This window comes from Elgaria multicarinata, chromosome 8 (genome assembly GCF_023053635.1).
Source record: "Elgaria multicarinata webbii isolate HBS135686 ecotype San Diego chromosome 8, rElgMul1.1.pri, whole genome shotgun sequence".
Lineage (NCBI taxonomy): Eukaryota > Metazoa > Chordata > Lepidosauria > Squamata > Anguidae > Elgaria > Elgaria multicarinata.
Genome location: NC_086178.1, coordinates 31,957,572 through 31,975,131, shown reverse-complemented (window position 1 = coordinate 31,975,131; position 17,560 = coordinate 31,957,572). Strand labels below are relative to the sequence as shown.

General features: G+C 39.3%; 1 protein-coding gene across 17 annotated transcripts in view; it reads left to right on the top strand.

The window, feature by feature from the left end:
• MBNL1 (muscleblind like splicing regulator 1) overlaps positions 1-17,560 on the top strand; it is a 318,050-nt gene that overhangs the window by 287,851 nt on the left and 12,639 nt on the right. For 11 of the 17 annotated variants that reach the window (XM_063132097.1, XM_063132107.1, XM_063132096.1 and 8 more), the window contains 5 exons: positions 1,153-1,353; positions 6,995-7,252; positions 9,186-9,239; positions 10,155-10,308; positions 16,679-16,714. In XM_063132097.1, coding sequence (XP_062988167.1) covers positions 1,153-1,353; positions 6,995-7,252; positions 9,186-9,239; positions 10,155-10,308; positions 16,679-16,714 — 703 coding nt within the window. The remainder of the gene's footprint in view (positions 1-1,152; positions 1,354-6,994; positions 7,253-9,185; positions 9,240-10,154; positions 10,309-16,678; positions 16,715-17,560) is intronic. The other 6 variants (XM_063132103.1, XM_063132099.1, XM_063132102.1 and 3 more) reach the window with 3 other exon arrangements.

Here is a 17,560-nt window from a genome sequence, read left to right as displayed (position 1 = left end):
TATATGCAAATGACACCTGCTGAATTTCCCTTTTCTATGCAACTGTTAAAGATACAGGAGCCCTGTCCTCCTTTTCATATGGTCACCCTATATAGTGATGCATTGGCACAAGCCAGCTTTGTACATAGCTTACTGGCTTATGCTGCAATCCTATACTCACTTTCCTGGAAGTAAGCCCCATTGAACCCAATGCGACCTAACTCTGAGCAGACATGCATAGGATTGCATTATTAGTAGGAGAAATGACAACAGAGCTCTTTTCAATCAGTTAAGGGCAAAATATTGTAGCTTCATATTGGTTAAGATTGCTCACCAGAATTAAATTTATGGTCGTCATAGCAATAGTGATGACTGTAATTGTCAACTTCTGGGCATATTGGCTGGAAATTTTAATGATTGCTCTGTGACATGATATTACTCTGTGGAGCTATCTATCATGCAATTAAGCCAATCAATCCATCCCTTCCCCTTTATGCACCTCTAGCATTTTTCAGTGCTGGTCATAATTCCTTTCCTCCTTTCAAGATGTAGCAATGTGAATAGAGTTTAAAATAAGACAAGAATAACTTTCCATTAATAGGAATGGGATGGATATGTGACTGTTAAGCCACTGATGTGAGATTTTGGTGTTCTTAAGGCACAAATTTTTGGTTTGGGTCACATTGATGCCTTTTTTGTAGGAGTACCAGCACCAGAGTACTTCACTTAGCCCTTAATCACTCCTTTGTTTTGGGATCTTCCACATGAAGTACAACTTTCCCACATACTTCTCCAAAGCCTATGTCTGATTATTTCCAACATAAACAACTTTTTATGGAATGAAATGGTTACTTTGCAGACCTGAACTGTGAATGGTATCAGCTATGTGAGAAACCTGGAATATTCAGAACTATTTATGATCATGGTGGGAAGGAGTAGGGATGTTTGAGGCTTTTGTTTGATCCACATTTCGAGGTGATCTGACTTAATTCACACTTCCCAGACTAATGTTTAGATCAAAATGCAGTTAACCTCTATCTGTCTATCTAAAATTATTTCTAGGCTGCCTTTAAGGGTAGGACTCTTAAATAATAAGAACTGCACTATTTGTTAATAAAGTATTAAGAATATAATGAGCAAACTAATATTTACATTTCTTCTCTTTTTTTCCAGCCAATGTTTTCAGTTGCACCAAGCTTAGCCACCAATGCTTCAACAGCCTTTAACCCCTACTTGGGCCCTGTCTCCCCTGGCTTAGTCCAAGCAGAGATCCTGCCAACAGGACCAATGCTGGTTGCAGGGAATCCTGGTGTGCCGGTTCCTGCTGCTGCTGCTGCAGCAGCGCAAAAGCTAATGAGGACAGATAGACTGGAGGTAGGAAATAGCAGTTATCATTTCAGTTGTGATACTTCTAACCACCCAGGTCTCCACTGCTAATCTAATAGTGATGCAATATAAATGTCTTACAGAAGAAAGTGGTATTTTTTTTTATTCAGGGCAATAATGTGTCTGCAATGATTCTAACTAATTTTTGAAAAGAGACTAAAAAGTTCCATACCCCATCTATTCCATCTCCCCATTAAATGCTATTATCTGTAACATCAACAATACAAATGTGGGAAGATCTTCATGAGCAGTATACTAGAACAGCTATCCTACACAAAGCTGGGAATGCCTACACCTCAGCATAGGATCAGGTTGTAGATCTTCCACTGTCCATGAATCTCTTGGTTATCTGACCATTTTTGTATTCTTTGTGTAACCTTGAGCCTGTATAAATCTATGTGAATTGCAAACTTTTATCCAGATACATTTATCTAGATATGGATGCCCACCATAGACTTTGAAAGATGATTATTACCAAATTCTTATAACATTTTGTGTACAAATTATTATTTTTACTCCTTCTGTCCTATATCGTCACAAGTCACTATCATTGACGCTCATTACACCATAAGTAAAATGGGAATACTAAAGGCCCACCACATCTGCCAAGTGTTCATTAGTAATGGGTAAACTGGCTCCATCATAATTGTCAATTATTTTTCAGAGTAACAAATCCAGTGTTAACAATTTATGTGAACATTTTATATATATATATATATATATATATATATATATATGACATTATATTATTTATATTATTTATATAGTACATAGTTCACTGCTTCTACAAGCTTTTGAATTATCTTCAAATTTTTGTGCATACATCAAGTAGCATCATGGGAACATTACGTGTGTAATGTGTTCTTTTCCACCCTGTGCATCATGACATAATGCATCAAGATATATTCTTCTCTAATTGGCTATCACATATGTTTTGTTCATAGTAATCAACATCTGAGCATGCACAAAGATGGTGGAGTTTGGGTATTTAGTCACGCAGAACACACATGTGCAGGATATATAAATTAACTTGTGATCAATCTTGTTTTGAATTACAAAAATGTAAATGTTTGTTGGAATGCAGTCAGGACTAGTAGTTATGTACCCTAGAATTATGAATCTACTAGATTTGATTTATGAGCTGACAAATTTTTAGTTTCTGCAGACAATACCTGCCTGAACCCCACAGAGTGTCATCTGGATCACATAAGCAAAATTACATCCTAGTGCCATGAGCTGAATGTTGTTAGTACCTTAACTACCATCATATCTGGATAAAAAATAATCAGCCATTCTCATTTCATTCCACGCTTGTTCCTAGAATTGTGTCTAAGGTCTCATATTTGCTATTTATCAGCTTTCACTACATCCCTAACAAATGTTGTTCTGCTAAAGCAGATATTCTCCTTTGCCCTGAACAGTTCCTTATCTGAGGATGCTTGACAGCAGGTTTCAGCATCTTATCACATCAGTGGTAAAGTAGGCCCTGAGCCAGTCTTGCATATTGCACTGAACCGAGTTACAAATTAAGTCTTCTTCATGCTGGCCTATATAGTATCTAAATTGCATTTTAATCTTTTCAGATTTAATACAAAGTGAAAGGGGAAGAAAGTTAAGACACAGATCTGATTCATAACATAGTTTATGCTTATATAAAATAAAATGGTGCTATTATATTATTTTAATAATTTGAAACTTTTGTCATTGTATTTGTTATTGAATATTGCTCTCACATATGTGAGTCGACTAGTGAGGGTAGATGCATTAAAGGTAGGATAGAAATCTGCAAATACTAATTAATAAACGAATAATGGTTAAAGCTAACAGTTATATGTTGCCTTAAGCTATCCCAAATGTACAGTGAAATCATACCTTAGTTTTCTGAGCTAAACCCACAATGACCTGCTTTGTCATCTTGCGAGCAGAGAAATGTAGAGATGTGGAAATTGGTTAGATAACGGGGTTTTTTTCAGGCTAGGCTTAACCTTGGTTTGCAATACCACTTCAAACCATGGCTTGGCATACTGGTTTGGGGCATACTTTTATCATGCTTTATCATGGCTTAATTATTCATGCATAATACTTAACCACAGTTAAGGAAAACAAACTGTAATTAAGCATTATGTCTGCAAAGCTCCACAATGTTGGCAAACCCATTATTATGTTTGTTCCAAATCCTGCTCTTGCCAGATTACTTAGTCATACTGCTTACCTCTTTTCGTTTTTCTATGACTGCAGCTCCATGCAGCCATATCTGAAAATAATAAAATACTAGTGCCTTGCATAGCATGATATTAAAAAAAAACTTATAACAGAGAACCTGATTTTGCAAAAGTTTCTTGCCTGAGAAATCTTCCCATTTCTTGAATTTGTGAAGGCAAATTGGCTAGTTGCATTGGAAAATGGAAGGGCTGGGTCTTTATCTGTAATCTGTGGTATTTCATTTGTAAGGTCTCCCTATGCCCTGATGTAATATTATTACCTAACACTTATCGTCCAAAGTGTGTAGAGCAGGAAACATTTTCTTACATATACAACAACAACATGTTGATGGAACAATACTAGGTCACACTATTTGTCTATCTTACTAGAATTGTTTGCTCTGACTGACAGGCAGCAGTTCTTCAGGGTCCAAGGCTCTGTCACATCACTCCCAACCTAATCCTTTTAACTGGTGTGTTGAGGAATTGAACCTGGGACATTCTACATGCAGCCCATGCACTCGTACTACTGTGCTATGAATGTTCTCCTGTAAATTTACTCAGCCTATTTATATGTCAGGACTGCAGGCCACAGAAGCTCTGAACCTTCAGCCTAAGGAACGTCAAGAAGGAGTCATCTTATGCACCCCACCCCACTCTGGCAAAAGAAGAAATGACAAAGAAACCAGTAAATAAGCCCCTTAACCACAATAGGCCAGAGAGAATCATGATAATTCCTGACCCTTACAAAAGCATTCAGGTCAGGCTTGCCCACTCCTCTAATCAGCTAAGAGGCTCTGCTGTTGGCTATCTTTCTCATGCCTCATCTCTGTCCTAAACAGATTCCTCCAACATCCCTAACTCCAGGACACTGAGTGCACTTGCTCATGTACAGAATTCTGATTAATCATTTACATGAACTCAGCCACTGTCGAGTCTCTTCCTACTCACAAAGTATCTTGGGTGGCAAAGTAGTTTTAGAGATGCAAATTTGAACCAGTTTAGCTCAATTTTCCTTTGCAAACCTCTTTACCCCAAACTTGATGTTGGCAAGCAACATTGGTTGGAATGAGGAAGAGCTGTAAGTATGAGCTGGGCCTGCGGAGTGGCTGCTGCATTGATTAGTAACTGGAGGAAAGCACAGGGAGGAGGTTGCAAGGAAAGCGAAATGGCTGGAGGTGGTTTTCGTTTTCAAGGCTAATTGGGCAATTTTCGATCTGCTGCTGTTTGTTTGGCTGAGTTCAAGGAGCCTTTTCTCTAGAGTGGGGCTCCTGCTCTGCTGCGTGTTAAGTGGGGAAATGGGACATTGTTTGCTCTGCTGTCATTTTTGCAGCTCCTGAGGACAAAACTCTTGTCAGCCAACCAGCTAACCAAGCTTTTTCCCCATTTTTTTCTTTGCCCTTCTAGGGGATTTCTTGCAACATCTTTGCAAGCTGCTTCTGCTGTTTTTAGTCAGCCAGTTTCAATCTTTCAAAACTTTTGTTTTGATTATGAATCAGCACTGCCTGTTCAACAGTCATAAAATATTTTTTCACTATAAATAGACAGCAGCTATGGTTCTGGGATCTGATTTCTCCTCACCTTCCCATCACATTGCTGCTGTCTATTTATGTAGCATTCTAAATTGGCAAAACTGCCTTGCAGATTCTACTCACAACAACCTTGTGAAGTAAGTCATCATTATTCCCATTTCACAGATGAGAACAGAGTTGAAGTGGCAGAATTTAAATGGAAAATTGTTCTCCCCTGATCAAGATCCTACCATCTAACCACCAGAGAAAACTAAATTGACATATTTTACTGTTATATTCATTGCTGATTCTAAGATACAGTTAAATTTACCTATATTGTCTCATTTAAGAGCATATTTACTGCACAAATGTTCAGCTAATACATTGACATCAGTATGGATTAGGGCGTAGTGGGCATACTTAATTTTTTCCTCCCTGCAGCCAGACTGCAAAGGTTTCCCTTGCCCACCTCTTCCCCTAGCCACAAATAGCATTTATGCAGAGAGTATCTTGGGAGCTGTCTAAACACACAGAAAACCCGGAGGGGGGCAGCGCTGCATCGATTATACAACACAGCAGCTACCTCACACCCACCCCGGGGCTTTCCGGCAAAGCTGCGGAGGAAAAAAGTCGGGGAGTTACCCCAACATTTTTCTCTAGAGCAAGGCGAGTATGCCACATCTGCCCTCTATCCTCATTCCGGTGTTGTGGCGGAGACATGGCTAGGCCAATGGCAACCCCTAATTGGTTGCTGTCTCCCTGGGCAGAGGGCGGGGTGGGCCCAGTGAGCCTAATGGCCACTGGAAAGCCCACGCTGTCTCCTCAGTATGTATTGATTGCCGACACCCCGCACCATCAACTCAGTGCCATGAAGATAGCCCCTTGCTTGCTATAAAAGTGGTTCTTTCTTACCGTTTGATGCCATTTGAAGTTAGATATGATTATTTTCTACTTGCCATGGCATAGTTCTGTGTCTTAGATGTCCCTTACTTGTTTAATTAAAAATGGCAAAAGGGAAGAAAGTCTTGTTTTTAAGATTTTGGTACCCCATGGTACTTGTTTGCCTTCCATTTACAAGGAGTTCACAATTCACAGTTAAAATCTCTGGGAGAGCTGCAAAATACTGTAGGTTTCTGCATTATATGATTTCCTTTCATTAACTTTTTAACATTAATACTAACCCTTCAGCCCTTTGAGTCTGTCTGCATGTGCGATTGTACCCTTCATGTTAATAATGAAGGAAGAAAAAAGTAATGTGAAAAAGTATAAAAATGAATGCAGCTGAGCAAGACAGGAAGAAAGGCAAGACAAGACAGAAAAGCATTATATGTGTTTGCATCCCCTCTTGTGGTGAAATCATGGAACAACTGGGTTAATACATTTTGCCAGTGTGTGATATGTGGCTGATGTAGCTCAGAGTGATTTTTTAAAATAATAATAACAATGAAATATTACTTCAAAACCAGAATAGAGTAATTGGCTGAACTGGAACTAGCTTAATTTTGCTTTTAAATTTGAAAAGGTCATAGCTCACGCAAGTCAAAACAGCACATCAGGTTTCAGACTGAGAATTAAGAATATCACCCTCTTTTTTAAAAAAGAAAAGCCTCATCCACACCCACCCCACCAAACAGTGCAGTTTGACTCATTGCTTCATAGTTTTGGGAGGAGATGGACTTAGATTCAGTGTCCATCAGATCTAGCAATGTAAAGAGAGCTTAAAGGCCATAGGATTAATTTGCCTTTCAAACAATCAGAAGGCCATTGGAATATTAGACATTATCTCAAAGTGGGATAGAAACAGTTGCCCAAATGCACGATGTGATTACTTGCAAAGTGACATGGGTCACTTCCATGTGGTTTCTTTTCCTTTCTTCCGTCAACATAACTTGGCCTGCCGTTTTAATTCCACCGCAGGTATGTCGAGAATATCAGCGTGGCAATTGTAACAGAGGAGAAAATGATTGCCGGTTCGCTCACCCAGCCGACAGTGCGATGATCGATACCAACGACAACACAGTCACTGTCTGCATGGATTACATCAAAGGGAGATGCTCAAGGGAAAAGTGCAAATATTTTCACCCACCTGCACATCTGCAAGCTAAGATCAAAGCTGCCCAGTACCAGGTCAACCAAGCAGCAGCTGCTCAGGCAGCAGCTACTGCAGCAGCCATGGTGAGTCTAGAAAAGAAATCTTGCAAAGCAATAACACTGTCAGCCACAGAACACTTTTAATGTATTAACTATCCTTGCTGAAGATATGATTGTTTAGCTGTCCTATCCCCTACATATTTCAATATGCCTCCGAGCATGTAATGCTAAATCTGCTCTTAAGAAGTTTCGGGTTCTACTAAAACGATGCAAACAAAACTATTGTGGAATATTTTTACAGAGTGTCTTTGTGTGTACATGGCTTTGGGTGTATATGTGCGTGCCCAGATGTACATATTATTAGCTGTGTGCATATAAATATACTGAGAGACATGCGTTTAGTGTGGCGATTTACATTTGTATCTGTCCATCTCTAGCTTTTGATGTGCATGTATATGCCCATTAGGATGAGTCCAGATTGGCAATTTTTCACATTATCTGCTACATGAGAATTGCACAAGGAGCTCCTGCACTCCTCACTGGATCTCATGATCTGTCATTTTCTGTGCTCCCATTTCCTGTTTTATGTGCAAAGATAATATGCCATTTAGGAGGTGCAAGCTTTTGCATAGTAGATCTCACACTGTCTCACTTCCTGCCTATTGTACCACCTCTTCTTCTTCTTCCTTCCTTTCTTCCTTGTTGGAGACTTTTTCTGTGTCACAGAAATTTGCATGATTCTAGCTGTATATCCCTTTGTCTCATTAATGGCTGTCTGCTATTTTCTTCTAGTAGCAGTCAAAATTGGTTCTTTCATGATTCCAGAAACAGCTAGTTTGCATACCCATTCCAAGGTTCTTCTGCAATGTGGGGCAGAGGCGGGGAAAGGGTCTAATTTATTAGGAGTTATATGGGTGGTTGGTTGGAATGGGATAGATTCAACATTTCATATGAAAAAGCGAAACCCACAACACCCGAGCCTTCCATTCCAGAGGGGAAACACACATACAGTACATGTTAGTTTTGGTGACAGTAAAGGACAAATGTGATAATGAAGAAGAGTGTACATTTGGACACATCCTGACAAACATATATATGCTCACACAAATCATTGGTTGTCTTAAAATGTATCTATTACTAGTATGTCTACATTAAATGATTAGATTTTGGGGGCTATTATTCGATGTATGAGGTTTTGCAATAACTTTAAAACACATGATAGAATTGGGGTGAGGTGGTGGGAGAAGTCATTTCTGGAACTACTTTGGAGCACGCACTTCCAACAACTCAACTGCAACATTGTATGAGGGATTGAAATTATTATTATTATTATTATTATTATTATTATTATTATTATTGTGTTTCTTTTAAATATTATACGTATGGTGTAATGAATAATTGCACAACTCGAAAGTGGACTGTGACATGGAGTAGCAAAACAACAGCACACCGGGAGGAGCTAGGGAGTTGTGTGCACTGCTTAAAATATAATGGTGGGGTTGTTAACAAATAGCTATTTTAATGGGTCCCTTCTTTGTTCTTTGCTAAGCTATTAATGTTGTCCTATTTTTTTTTACATAACTACATGATTTGACCATTAAAATACTACTTCATGTGAAACATTGTTGTGTGATATTCATAGCACAATATTGGACAACAGGAGAGAGGCCTTTTTCTGTGTTTGTGGATACTTGAGCAAAAATACAGAAGGCACACTCTCTTTCTCACTCTTTCTCCTTCTTTCACTCTCCTCCCTCCCCATTAGAGTATCTTGTTTGTAATTAACTACATAGAGGTGTATCCTCACAATAACAACTCAGTAGTGCCTTTATTGTGCATGCTTAGTCTTGTTATTCGTTGTATATGGCATTCCGATGATTTGTTTTTTATTTGTTTTTTCTCACCTACCCAAAAATGCACTGCTGCCCCCATGATGCACCTCTGCTTGCTGTTTATGTTAATGCGCTTGAACCCCACTGGCCCATTGCCATCATGTGCTCGCTGCCTGCTAATTAAGACTCAGTCGGCTGTCAAATCACTGAAGCGACCCCTCGAGGCAACCTTTGACCTGGTACTATGACCTTTCACCTTTTAGCTTGGCATGTAGCTTTACTGTAGATACAAATTTTTAAGTTAAATTCTAAGTAAATATTCCTTATTTCCTGTTATAAAGTAATATAAGCTCAAGAACAGCAACAAAAACTGAGTGTGGTTTCCTGATCCAGTTCATGGGAAGAGTACACAGTTTACAAATACATTTATTTCCCAGCCAGTATCCCTAGGATGTAGGACCCCACATTCAGTTTAACCTCCTTGTAGACTTTTCTAAACAAAGTGAGATGGGATTTTTTAATGAGATTTTTAAAAAATGTATATAATATATATGAGATATATATTTGTATCTGTTTGGTTGGCATGGCTTAACAATATTCTTATATAGATTTAACATTTGTAATGCAATGTTAAAAAGTACCAGCATGTTGTGGTACATTATTTTTTTGCATGTGTAGACAGACTTTGGGGATGTGGGAATAAAATTTTAATATTATATTAACCTGTTCCATTCACTCTATAAGATTTTCTCTTTAACATGGCTTTTACTTGTCAATCCTCATGGAGCTAGCAGTGCAGCTTTCTTTATTTTTTCTCCCCGGTATTGCTGCTTCCTTACTAAAAACCTAAAGCTTTTATGTAGTGGAATATGCTAGTGAATAGATCTCAAGTACCGTCACCCTGTAGTGCAATATTTGAAGGGCAAAAGTAATACGTGGTTACAAAGATTTGACCTCGCCCTTTCATTGACTAGTAAAGTCCGCTCCGCTGCTTGCTTGCTCAAGAATAAAAAATAATAATAATGGTGGTGCCCGACTGTTATATCTTCTACTGATTGTTCTATTTCTTCTCTCTTTCTCTCCCTTTCTATTCCCATCCCACCTACTCTTCCCCCCCCCCTTAACTGGGCTATGTTATACTCATCTGTCATTAGGGAATTCCTCAAGCTGTACTCCCCCCATTACCAAAGAGGCCTGCGCTTGAAAAAACCAATGGTGCCACCGCAGTCTTTAATACTGGTATCTTCCAATACCAGCAGGCTCTTGCAAACATGCAATTGCAACAGCATACAGCCTTCCTCCCACCAGGTAAGTGCAGCTTTTTCCATATCCGTTTGAGCCTGACGCAAATGAGGTCACAATAAGAACTTCCCAGATACTAGTAAGGCTCTGAAACTAAGGGCATTCCCTTAGTGAGGCTGGGGAGGAGAAGCCTAGTAGGGCTCACCTTTTGTGAGCAGGAAAGATGGTCTTGTTGCTAAACTGCAGATTCTGCATATGTTTGTCTTGGAAGCAAGGTGTTGGGTGCTTTCTGGCCTAATATGGAAATCTGCATTCCCAAAGTGTGCAATCTTACATTTCAAAACAGCATTTGAAGTCTTTTTCCCTTGTGCCTCTTTTGCCTAATCCTTCATTTCACACCTCTTCAGCTGTTTTGTATGGTCCTTTTTTAAATTGTTGTATGACCCCTTTGCTCTGGTGAATTTATCAAATATGAAATAAATTTATTTTGTGTGTCCTACCACTTTCAAAGGCTTCTCAGTGCAGACTGGGTGACTCACGAACTATTTAATGTTTAGAACCCAACTATTAAAAAAAAAACACCTGAATCTGGAAAAAGATATTCAAAGGGTTCTGAAGACCTTTGTAGTTTTGCCATTGATTTTATTATGAGGAAAATCAATTATATCTCAAGTGATGGTAACAGCTTATTAAGAGAGTTCTAAAGTTTGAATATAGGGTGTATTGGTTGCACAGATGCCCCCCCTGAAGGCAAGGTAGGGGGGCAACATCTATATTTTTACTTCAGTTTACTAGATTTCATTTGCCATTAGAACTGAAGATATCGAATAACTTGTTGAACTGTTGACATTTTTTTGCTCTCTTGTGTGGAGGACACCTGATCTTTAATTCAAATATCTGGATCCCACACATTTACATGTGTGCCAAAGATAATTTGGGCTCTGTTGGAGGGTTTTATATGATTCTCTAGCTTCAGTGGCCAATTATTGAAAAAAATGTGTTACTGGAAACTAACAGAAATATGTGCTCCAAACAGGCATCTGTGTATGTGGTGCTGAGCATTATGGACACATAAAACTGCACATTTCTACATATTAAATGCAGATGGGGAGCCACCCTTAGGATAGCAAAACATGATATTTTTTCAGGATGGGCAATTCAGAATATAAATCCCAGTGCCTAAAAGTAGCACTCATCCTCTTTGATGAGTGTAAAAGCAGATATATTCCAGTGTTGTTGTGTGGGTTGATTATGCCTAGATTTTATCCCATAAGATTCCTGCTGCAGGCAGAACTAAACTGAAAGGTCCACAGGCAAGATAACTGACATAGCTGTGCTCTTAGTACCTGTACACAAGGAGTACTGACAGAACTAGGTTGTCTTGCCCATGCCATCAAGGAATGAAATCTCTCTTCGACCCTGTATCGACATTCTCTCACAATAGACTGACAGAAAAGAGAAAAGAAAAGACCTAAGTAAATTCTCCTATCAATTGAACTCTCAGAGCTCAGAAGACCATGAACTCGGATGCTTCTGATCATCCAATGCTGAGCAGGAGGAAGGGTGGAGATTCTCTTTGCCTTGCCATCTCCCTGCCCTGCATATTTCACTAGATAGGCTTTTTAGCGACAATGCTTCCGAATGGGAGACAGGAGGCTGTAAGAGGCTCAGGACAACTCATATCCTGGCCTCTCCAGTCTCTCCCTCCCTGCCCGCCAAGTGCCCCCTTTCCCCCTCTCTCTGAGGTTGATTTTCTGACCTCAGAGGGCAGCTATTTTTTCCACACTGGCTGCCAGGGGAGGGTTTGCGGTGGTCGGATCTCCAATCCCCCCTTCTGAGGTCAGAGCACTGTCTCTGACCTTGAAGGGGGGATCTCCAGTACACTATGACTCTTATGGCAATGTCTAGGGGCATAGAATTGCTTCCTTAAAAAAAGCATGACCAGCCTGTACTACAGAAGTCACATGTGGCATAGGTATTGGATTTATGGAATGCCTGGACAAGAGCAGGAAGGCCCGTAGTCCTGGTCATGCCATAGAGACAGTGCCACTTGCTTACCAGTTCATCCAGCTACAGACAAAATTATCAGAAGGAGAAAGGAGGATCTATGTGCACTGTAGTATACACTCAAGTGGCATTCTCTTGTGCCTTGGATTTGACTCATTGCACACGTGCTAAAGAGGTGCCAAAAAAAAAGCCACCACTCTCTTTATACCAAACATAGTTGTGCAAAACTTTGCATATAACTGGGTGCAATTAAGCAAAACATTGCACTTAAAATTAATCATGAGGAGACCAAGCCATGCCTATTGTGTTGTAAAAGTAATGCAACCTCTGTAGACCCATTCTGCTCCACCTAAAATCAATGGCAAACTCTCTCTTTGATTACAGTAGTCACAGAAAGAAATCCCAAGGTGATTCTTACATCACCATCAGAAGTGAAATAGTCATAACTACCTGTTTAGACAGACCTGGCCTAATTAGGCACTTACTACATATAGGGCTCGATCCTATGCATGTTTAGCAAAACTCAAAACAAAACGAAAATGCCTACAACTACCAGCTATCTAGGGAATGATGGGAGTTGTAGTACTTCTTTTCTGTCTAAATATGCATAGGATTGCACCCTTACTGAGATAAATATATGAAGTAGCACACATGTTCTATTCCATATATTGTTGAATGAAATGAATTGCTTCATATCCTAGTGCAAACATAATTCCTCATGTGCTAAATTCTGCTAGAGAAATACTGAGAGGTCCTACTATTTCAGTGTTTTTTTCCCTTTTACTGCCTAATCTAAATCAAACTTTGCCTTGAGCCGAAATGCAAGGCTTGAGTTGGAAAATCCACTAGTTTTACCTTCATTAGTGGATTAAACCTTTTGAAATCAGGGTGAAAATTGTGATAGTGGGGTTTATTTTTTAAATGATTGATCAACAAAGGGGTCCTACACGACTGTCTCCCCCCCCCCCCCGCCCATACCTGCAAGTTATTGTACCCTAGGTTTCCATTGCTGCCTTATATTCATTTGCTGCAAACCCTGGGCAAAAGTGTGTGTTGGTTTAAATTTTTTAAGGAGAGTAATAACTGGAAATTAACACAGGAAATATGTGCAGTTAAATCTCAGAAAATTATTATAAATAAAAAAATGCTTATGTTTCAGCATGCACAGCTAAATTAAATACAGTGATCATGGAACTAATAATATCTAGCTGAAATAGCTATGGAATAATAATAATAATTTTTGTGAACCACCCAGGGAGCTTCGGCTATTGGGCGGTATAAAATGCAATAATAATAATAATAATAATAATAATAATAATAGCGATAGCATCATCATCTATGTTTATGGTGCTTTTATACACACAAAAATGAAAGGCCAAGTCTCATTTTCAAGGGAGTTACTATTAAAAATAGTCACAAGGGAGGCAATAGGGAAAAAGAGGGAAATTAAAGCAGGGGTAAGCAGAGAGAAAAAATGCAGTTATTCCAGTTGCATGTAATTAGGCTCACCTACAATAGGTTCAATCCACAGAGACCCTTCCATTCCTAGAGCAAATCCTTTTGTAAATGTAAGGGCCTTTTTCTAAATGCAAGGGCCTTTGCTAACAGAAATGGGGAGACAATGATGGATTACCTATATGCCAACCCTCCAGAGCAGTTTTACAGGATTAAAGGGGGAATTGGCAAACATCGGTTTTCCTCCTTCTGTTAGCAGGTGCCAAGAGCACTCTTTCTGTCAGCAAAACCTCTGCTCACAGGAAGTTTGGATCCAAGGTTGTGTGTATGTGTACATATGCAACAGTATTGAAATGAGTTGAGTTACAATATCCTGCTAAGCAAAGGCTAGAGATCTTTTTCTCTTTGGTATAATCCCAGGACCAATTCTCACATGCAGCCAGCTGCTTTTTTCTTTTGCTTTTTTCTTTTGGTTCTTAATGTAATGCAGGGGTGAACAACTTCTACAGCCTTAAGAGCCATAGGCAGTATTGGCCTGCAGCTAGCAGCTGCATACAGGTGTGCATGCAAAACACAGACATATACATATTTGTGCACATGCACACAAAGCAATCACGCACACACAAAGTATACAAACATATGTGCATATCTACACACACACAGCGTGCACACAAGCAAACACACACAGAATCCCCACCCCACCCCTAAGCATTGCTAGGGTGCAGGAGAGGTTTTAATATTGGCCCCGTTCAGAAGACACCTTAAACCACAGCTTTAACCAGGGTGGTTAAGCCGGAATGCTGGGCCGTGTTCAGAAGATATCTTAAACCACGGCTTTAACCATGGTGACTAAGGCAAAATGCCTTATTCACCATGGTTAAAGCCATGGTTTAAGGTGCTTTCTGAACACGGCCCAGCTTTCTGGCTTGACCACCATGGTTAAAGCCATGGTTTAAGGTGTCTTCTGCATGGGACCATTTAGTAGTATCACTAGGATGAAGGTGAGATCAACACCTCCTCCCACCTTGCTCATGTTGCTGTGGATCGTTGACGTGGACAGAAGGCTTTAATTTCACCACGTCTTAACAGTATTATCACAGAAAAACTGCCAGTCTTACCTCTCTGTTGCCAGGAACCTGTGAAAGACACTCTGGTCTGCTCTCACAGAGGTTGATGGTGCCCTGTGGAGCTTGATATAGTGAGCTCTATGGACAGGAGGGAGACAGAGCATCCTTCTGCATCATAGAGCCCTGTGAGAGCCAACCAAAGCATTTCTCAGGTTGAGAGAGAGATACCACTGGCCACTTTGTTTTCTGTGGTAAAGTAGTGGCATTTCTGCTGTGAGAGGAACAATGGGGGAGAAAGTGAGTGAAATATATTTTAAAATAGTGGTGGCTGCATGGACAGTTGCTTCTTGTACTGCAGGAGGTAGGGAACAGTGCATGTTTTCAGAACCCCAGACACTGGAGGGGTCACAGGAAAGGCCTTGGGGGTTTCATATAGCTTGCAAGCCACAAATTGCCCACCCTTAATGCCATGCCTCCTGACTCATGTAGAAAAATATATGTGCAAACTGGATTATAGAGTCAGCAGCAACCAGTGAGAAGTAATGACAGTTCTTGGACAAAATTCTGTTGGCAGTTATCTTCTATATATAACCTAGTTCATACCAACATTTCTCCTATTTCTCCTGTAATGTCGGGGTGATCAAAAGGGATCATGTAGAAAGAAAACAAGTAGCAGCTTTCAGAACTTCATATGTTTCCAACTATATCCAAAGGGTGAGATGAGATGTTATCTGAACATATAGGAAGAAATAAAAATGAGATGTTATCTGAGCATATAGGAAGATATAAGTCATTATAATGTCAGTTGTTGCCTAAATTAGATCATAAAACTAGGGATTAATTGAGCACCTGTTAGGCTGCAATTTGTGGTCAATGTGTCACAATGACTGCAGATAGAGCCATTAAAAAAGCCTAACTTAGAACCATTAAGGGGGCAATCCTATGTATGTTTAGACAGAAAAAAGTCCTACAACTCCCAGCAGTTTTTTCTGTCTAAACATCCATGGAATTGCACCCTAAAAAGTTTTGTATGTTGAATTTGTTCACTAAACTTTGCATATTATTAAAGCAAATAAGTTTGCCTACATACCAGAATCCATAACCTTAATAATGCCAAAGAAGGACAAGCATAGGTATACACACCCAGCCAGTAAAACCAGTGTTCCATTGATAGTAAGTAGCAATAAGAATTAAAACAAAATGCCTGACAATAGTAACTCGTTCTTTTAACAGTTTTATTATTTAAAATTCAAAATCTTCTTTAAACATCATGATTCATTTCAGCATAACAGTATATCAGTGAAACATTACATAATTATATAATTTTAAACCAATTCACAGTTAAGTATCCCTAGAGCTTACCTAGCCTGATCCTAAGATACGCTGCTTAGGCCAATTAATATTTAGGGTTTGTAACTTTGCACTGGTTAATATATTGTACCAGTGCAAAGTTGCAAACCATGACATTAATCCTGTAGTAATGTTTAAAAGCAGGCACTACATCTCGGTACAGTGAATAAGGAAAATTGGTTTGAAATCAAACTGATATAATAGAAGAAATAATGAATGCATTGACTAAATTTGTGTAATTAAAAAACAGACAACTGAAGCCTCTTCTCACACTGCTGGAATCTACATTTTCCTTACTGCCTAGCTCATTTTAATCAAAATACCAGCACACAGTTCAATCTGCTTTTACTCTGCCCTGCTCATATCAGACTAGTTCTAATTGACCACCACCTTGCTGTTTGATTTGACTGTGCTGATGGTTACATGCCACTGTTCCCATAATAACCAAGTTTTTCTTCTTTGTTCAAATGAGATTTTCCTAATTACACGTGTGATGGGTTGTTTTAATTCTTTTCCCTTTGCAAATCCACCTTCCTGTTGCAATGCATGATGGGCAGGCTCAATATTGTGCATGACACCCGCTACAAGTGTTGGTAGGTGCCAGCTTTGTTTCTTGATTATCTTAAACCTGTTTAGCAGCTCACGGACTCTCAAAATCCACTGCTGGGTTTTAATGTTTAGCTATTGTGCCAATCCATTTCCCCTTCCCCTGCACTAACACTTGTCAATTAAATGCATTTGCTTTATTTAATTGACACAGACAACCTAGAAGCCATTTACTTTCTAGCACATTAAGTTGCTCTATGACACATCCTCCCCTCCCATAAGCTGTGGTGGATTTTGACTGGGCTCTGAGTTCCAGTGTTTTAGAAAACTGTTTGCATTTAAAACAACAAAGACAAATCGTTCAGATATATAGTTCATGCAAGTAAGGCAGAATAGGGAGGTACGGATTTCATTAAATCCATTCCATCTGTGTTTTGCGGATTGTCAGGTGTCTTTTGCGCCATCGTCCGCACATTGACAGAAACAGATTTTTGTACGGAAATTTTGTTCCTGTTTGCAAATGTGTGTCTGCGCAAGTGTGCACTTGTGCAAATCCCCCACGAAAGTTTTTATATATATATTTTTAAAAAAAGGTCTGTGGAATGGGCACATGTTGGAAAAGGCCAGTCTGCTGTGGAATCTGCAAGTCAGACTCATAGAAATACATATTAATTTGAATCCATTGAAGATTTCTCCAACATCCCTAATACAGAACTAGAATTTCATACCAGGATTTATTTATTTATTTATTTATTTATTTATTTATTTATTTAAAGATATTAACATACTCCATCCCAAAGGTGGTTTTCAGGGCAGCTATAATGATATTAGTAGCAAAAATGGGAGGGGTAGTGGGGAGGCTATCATAAGATGTTAATGATAGGGGCTGTTTA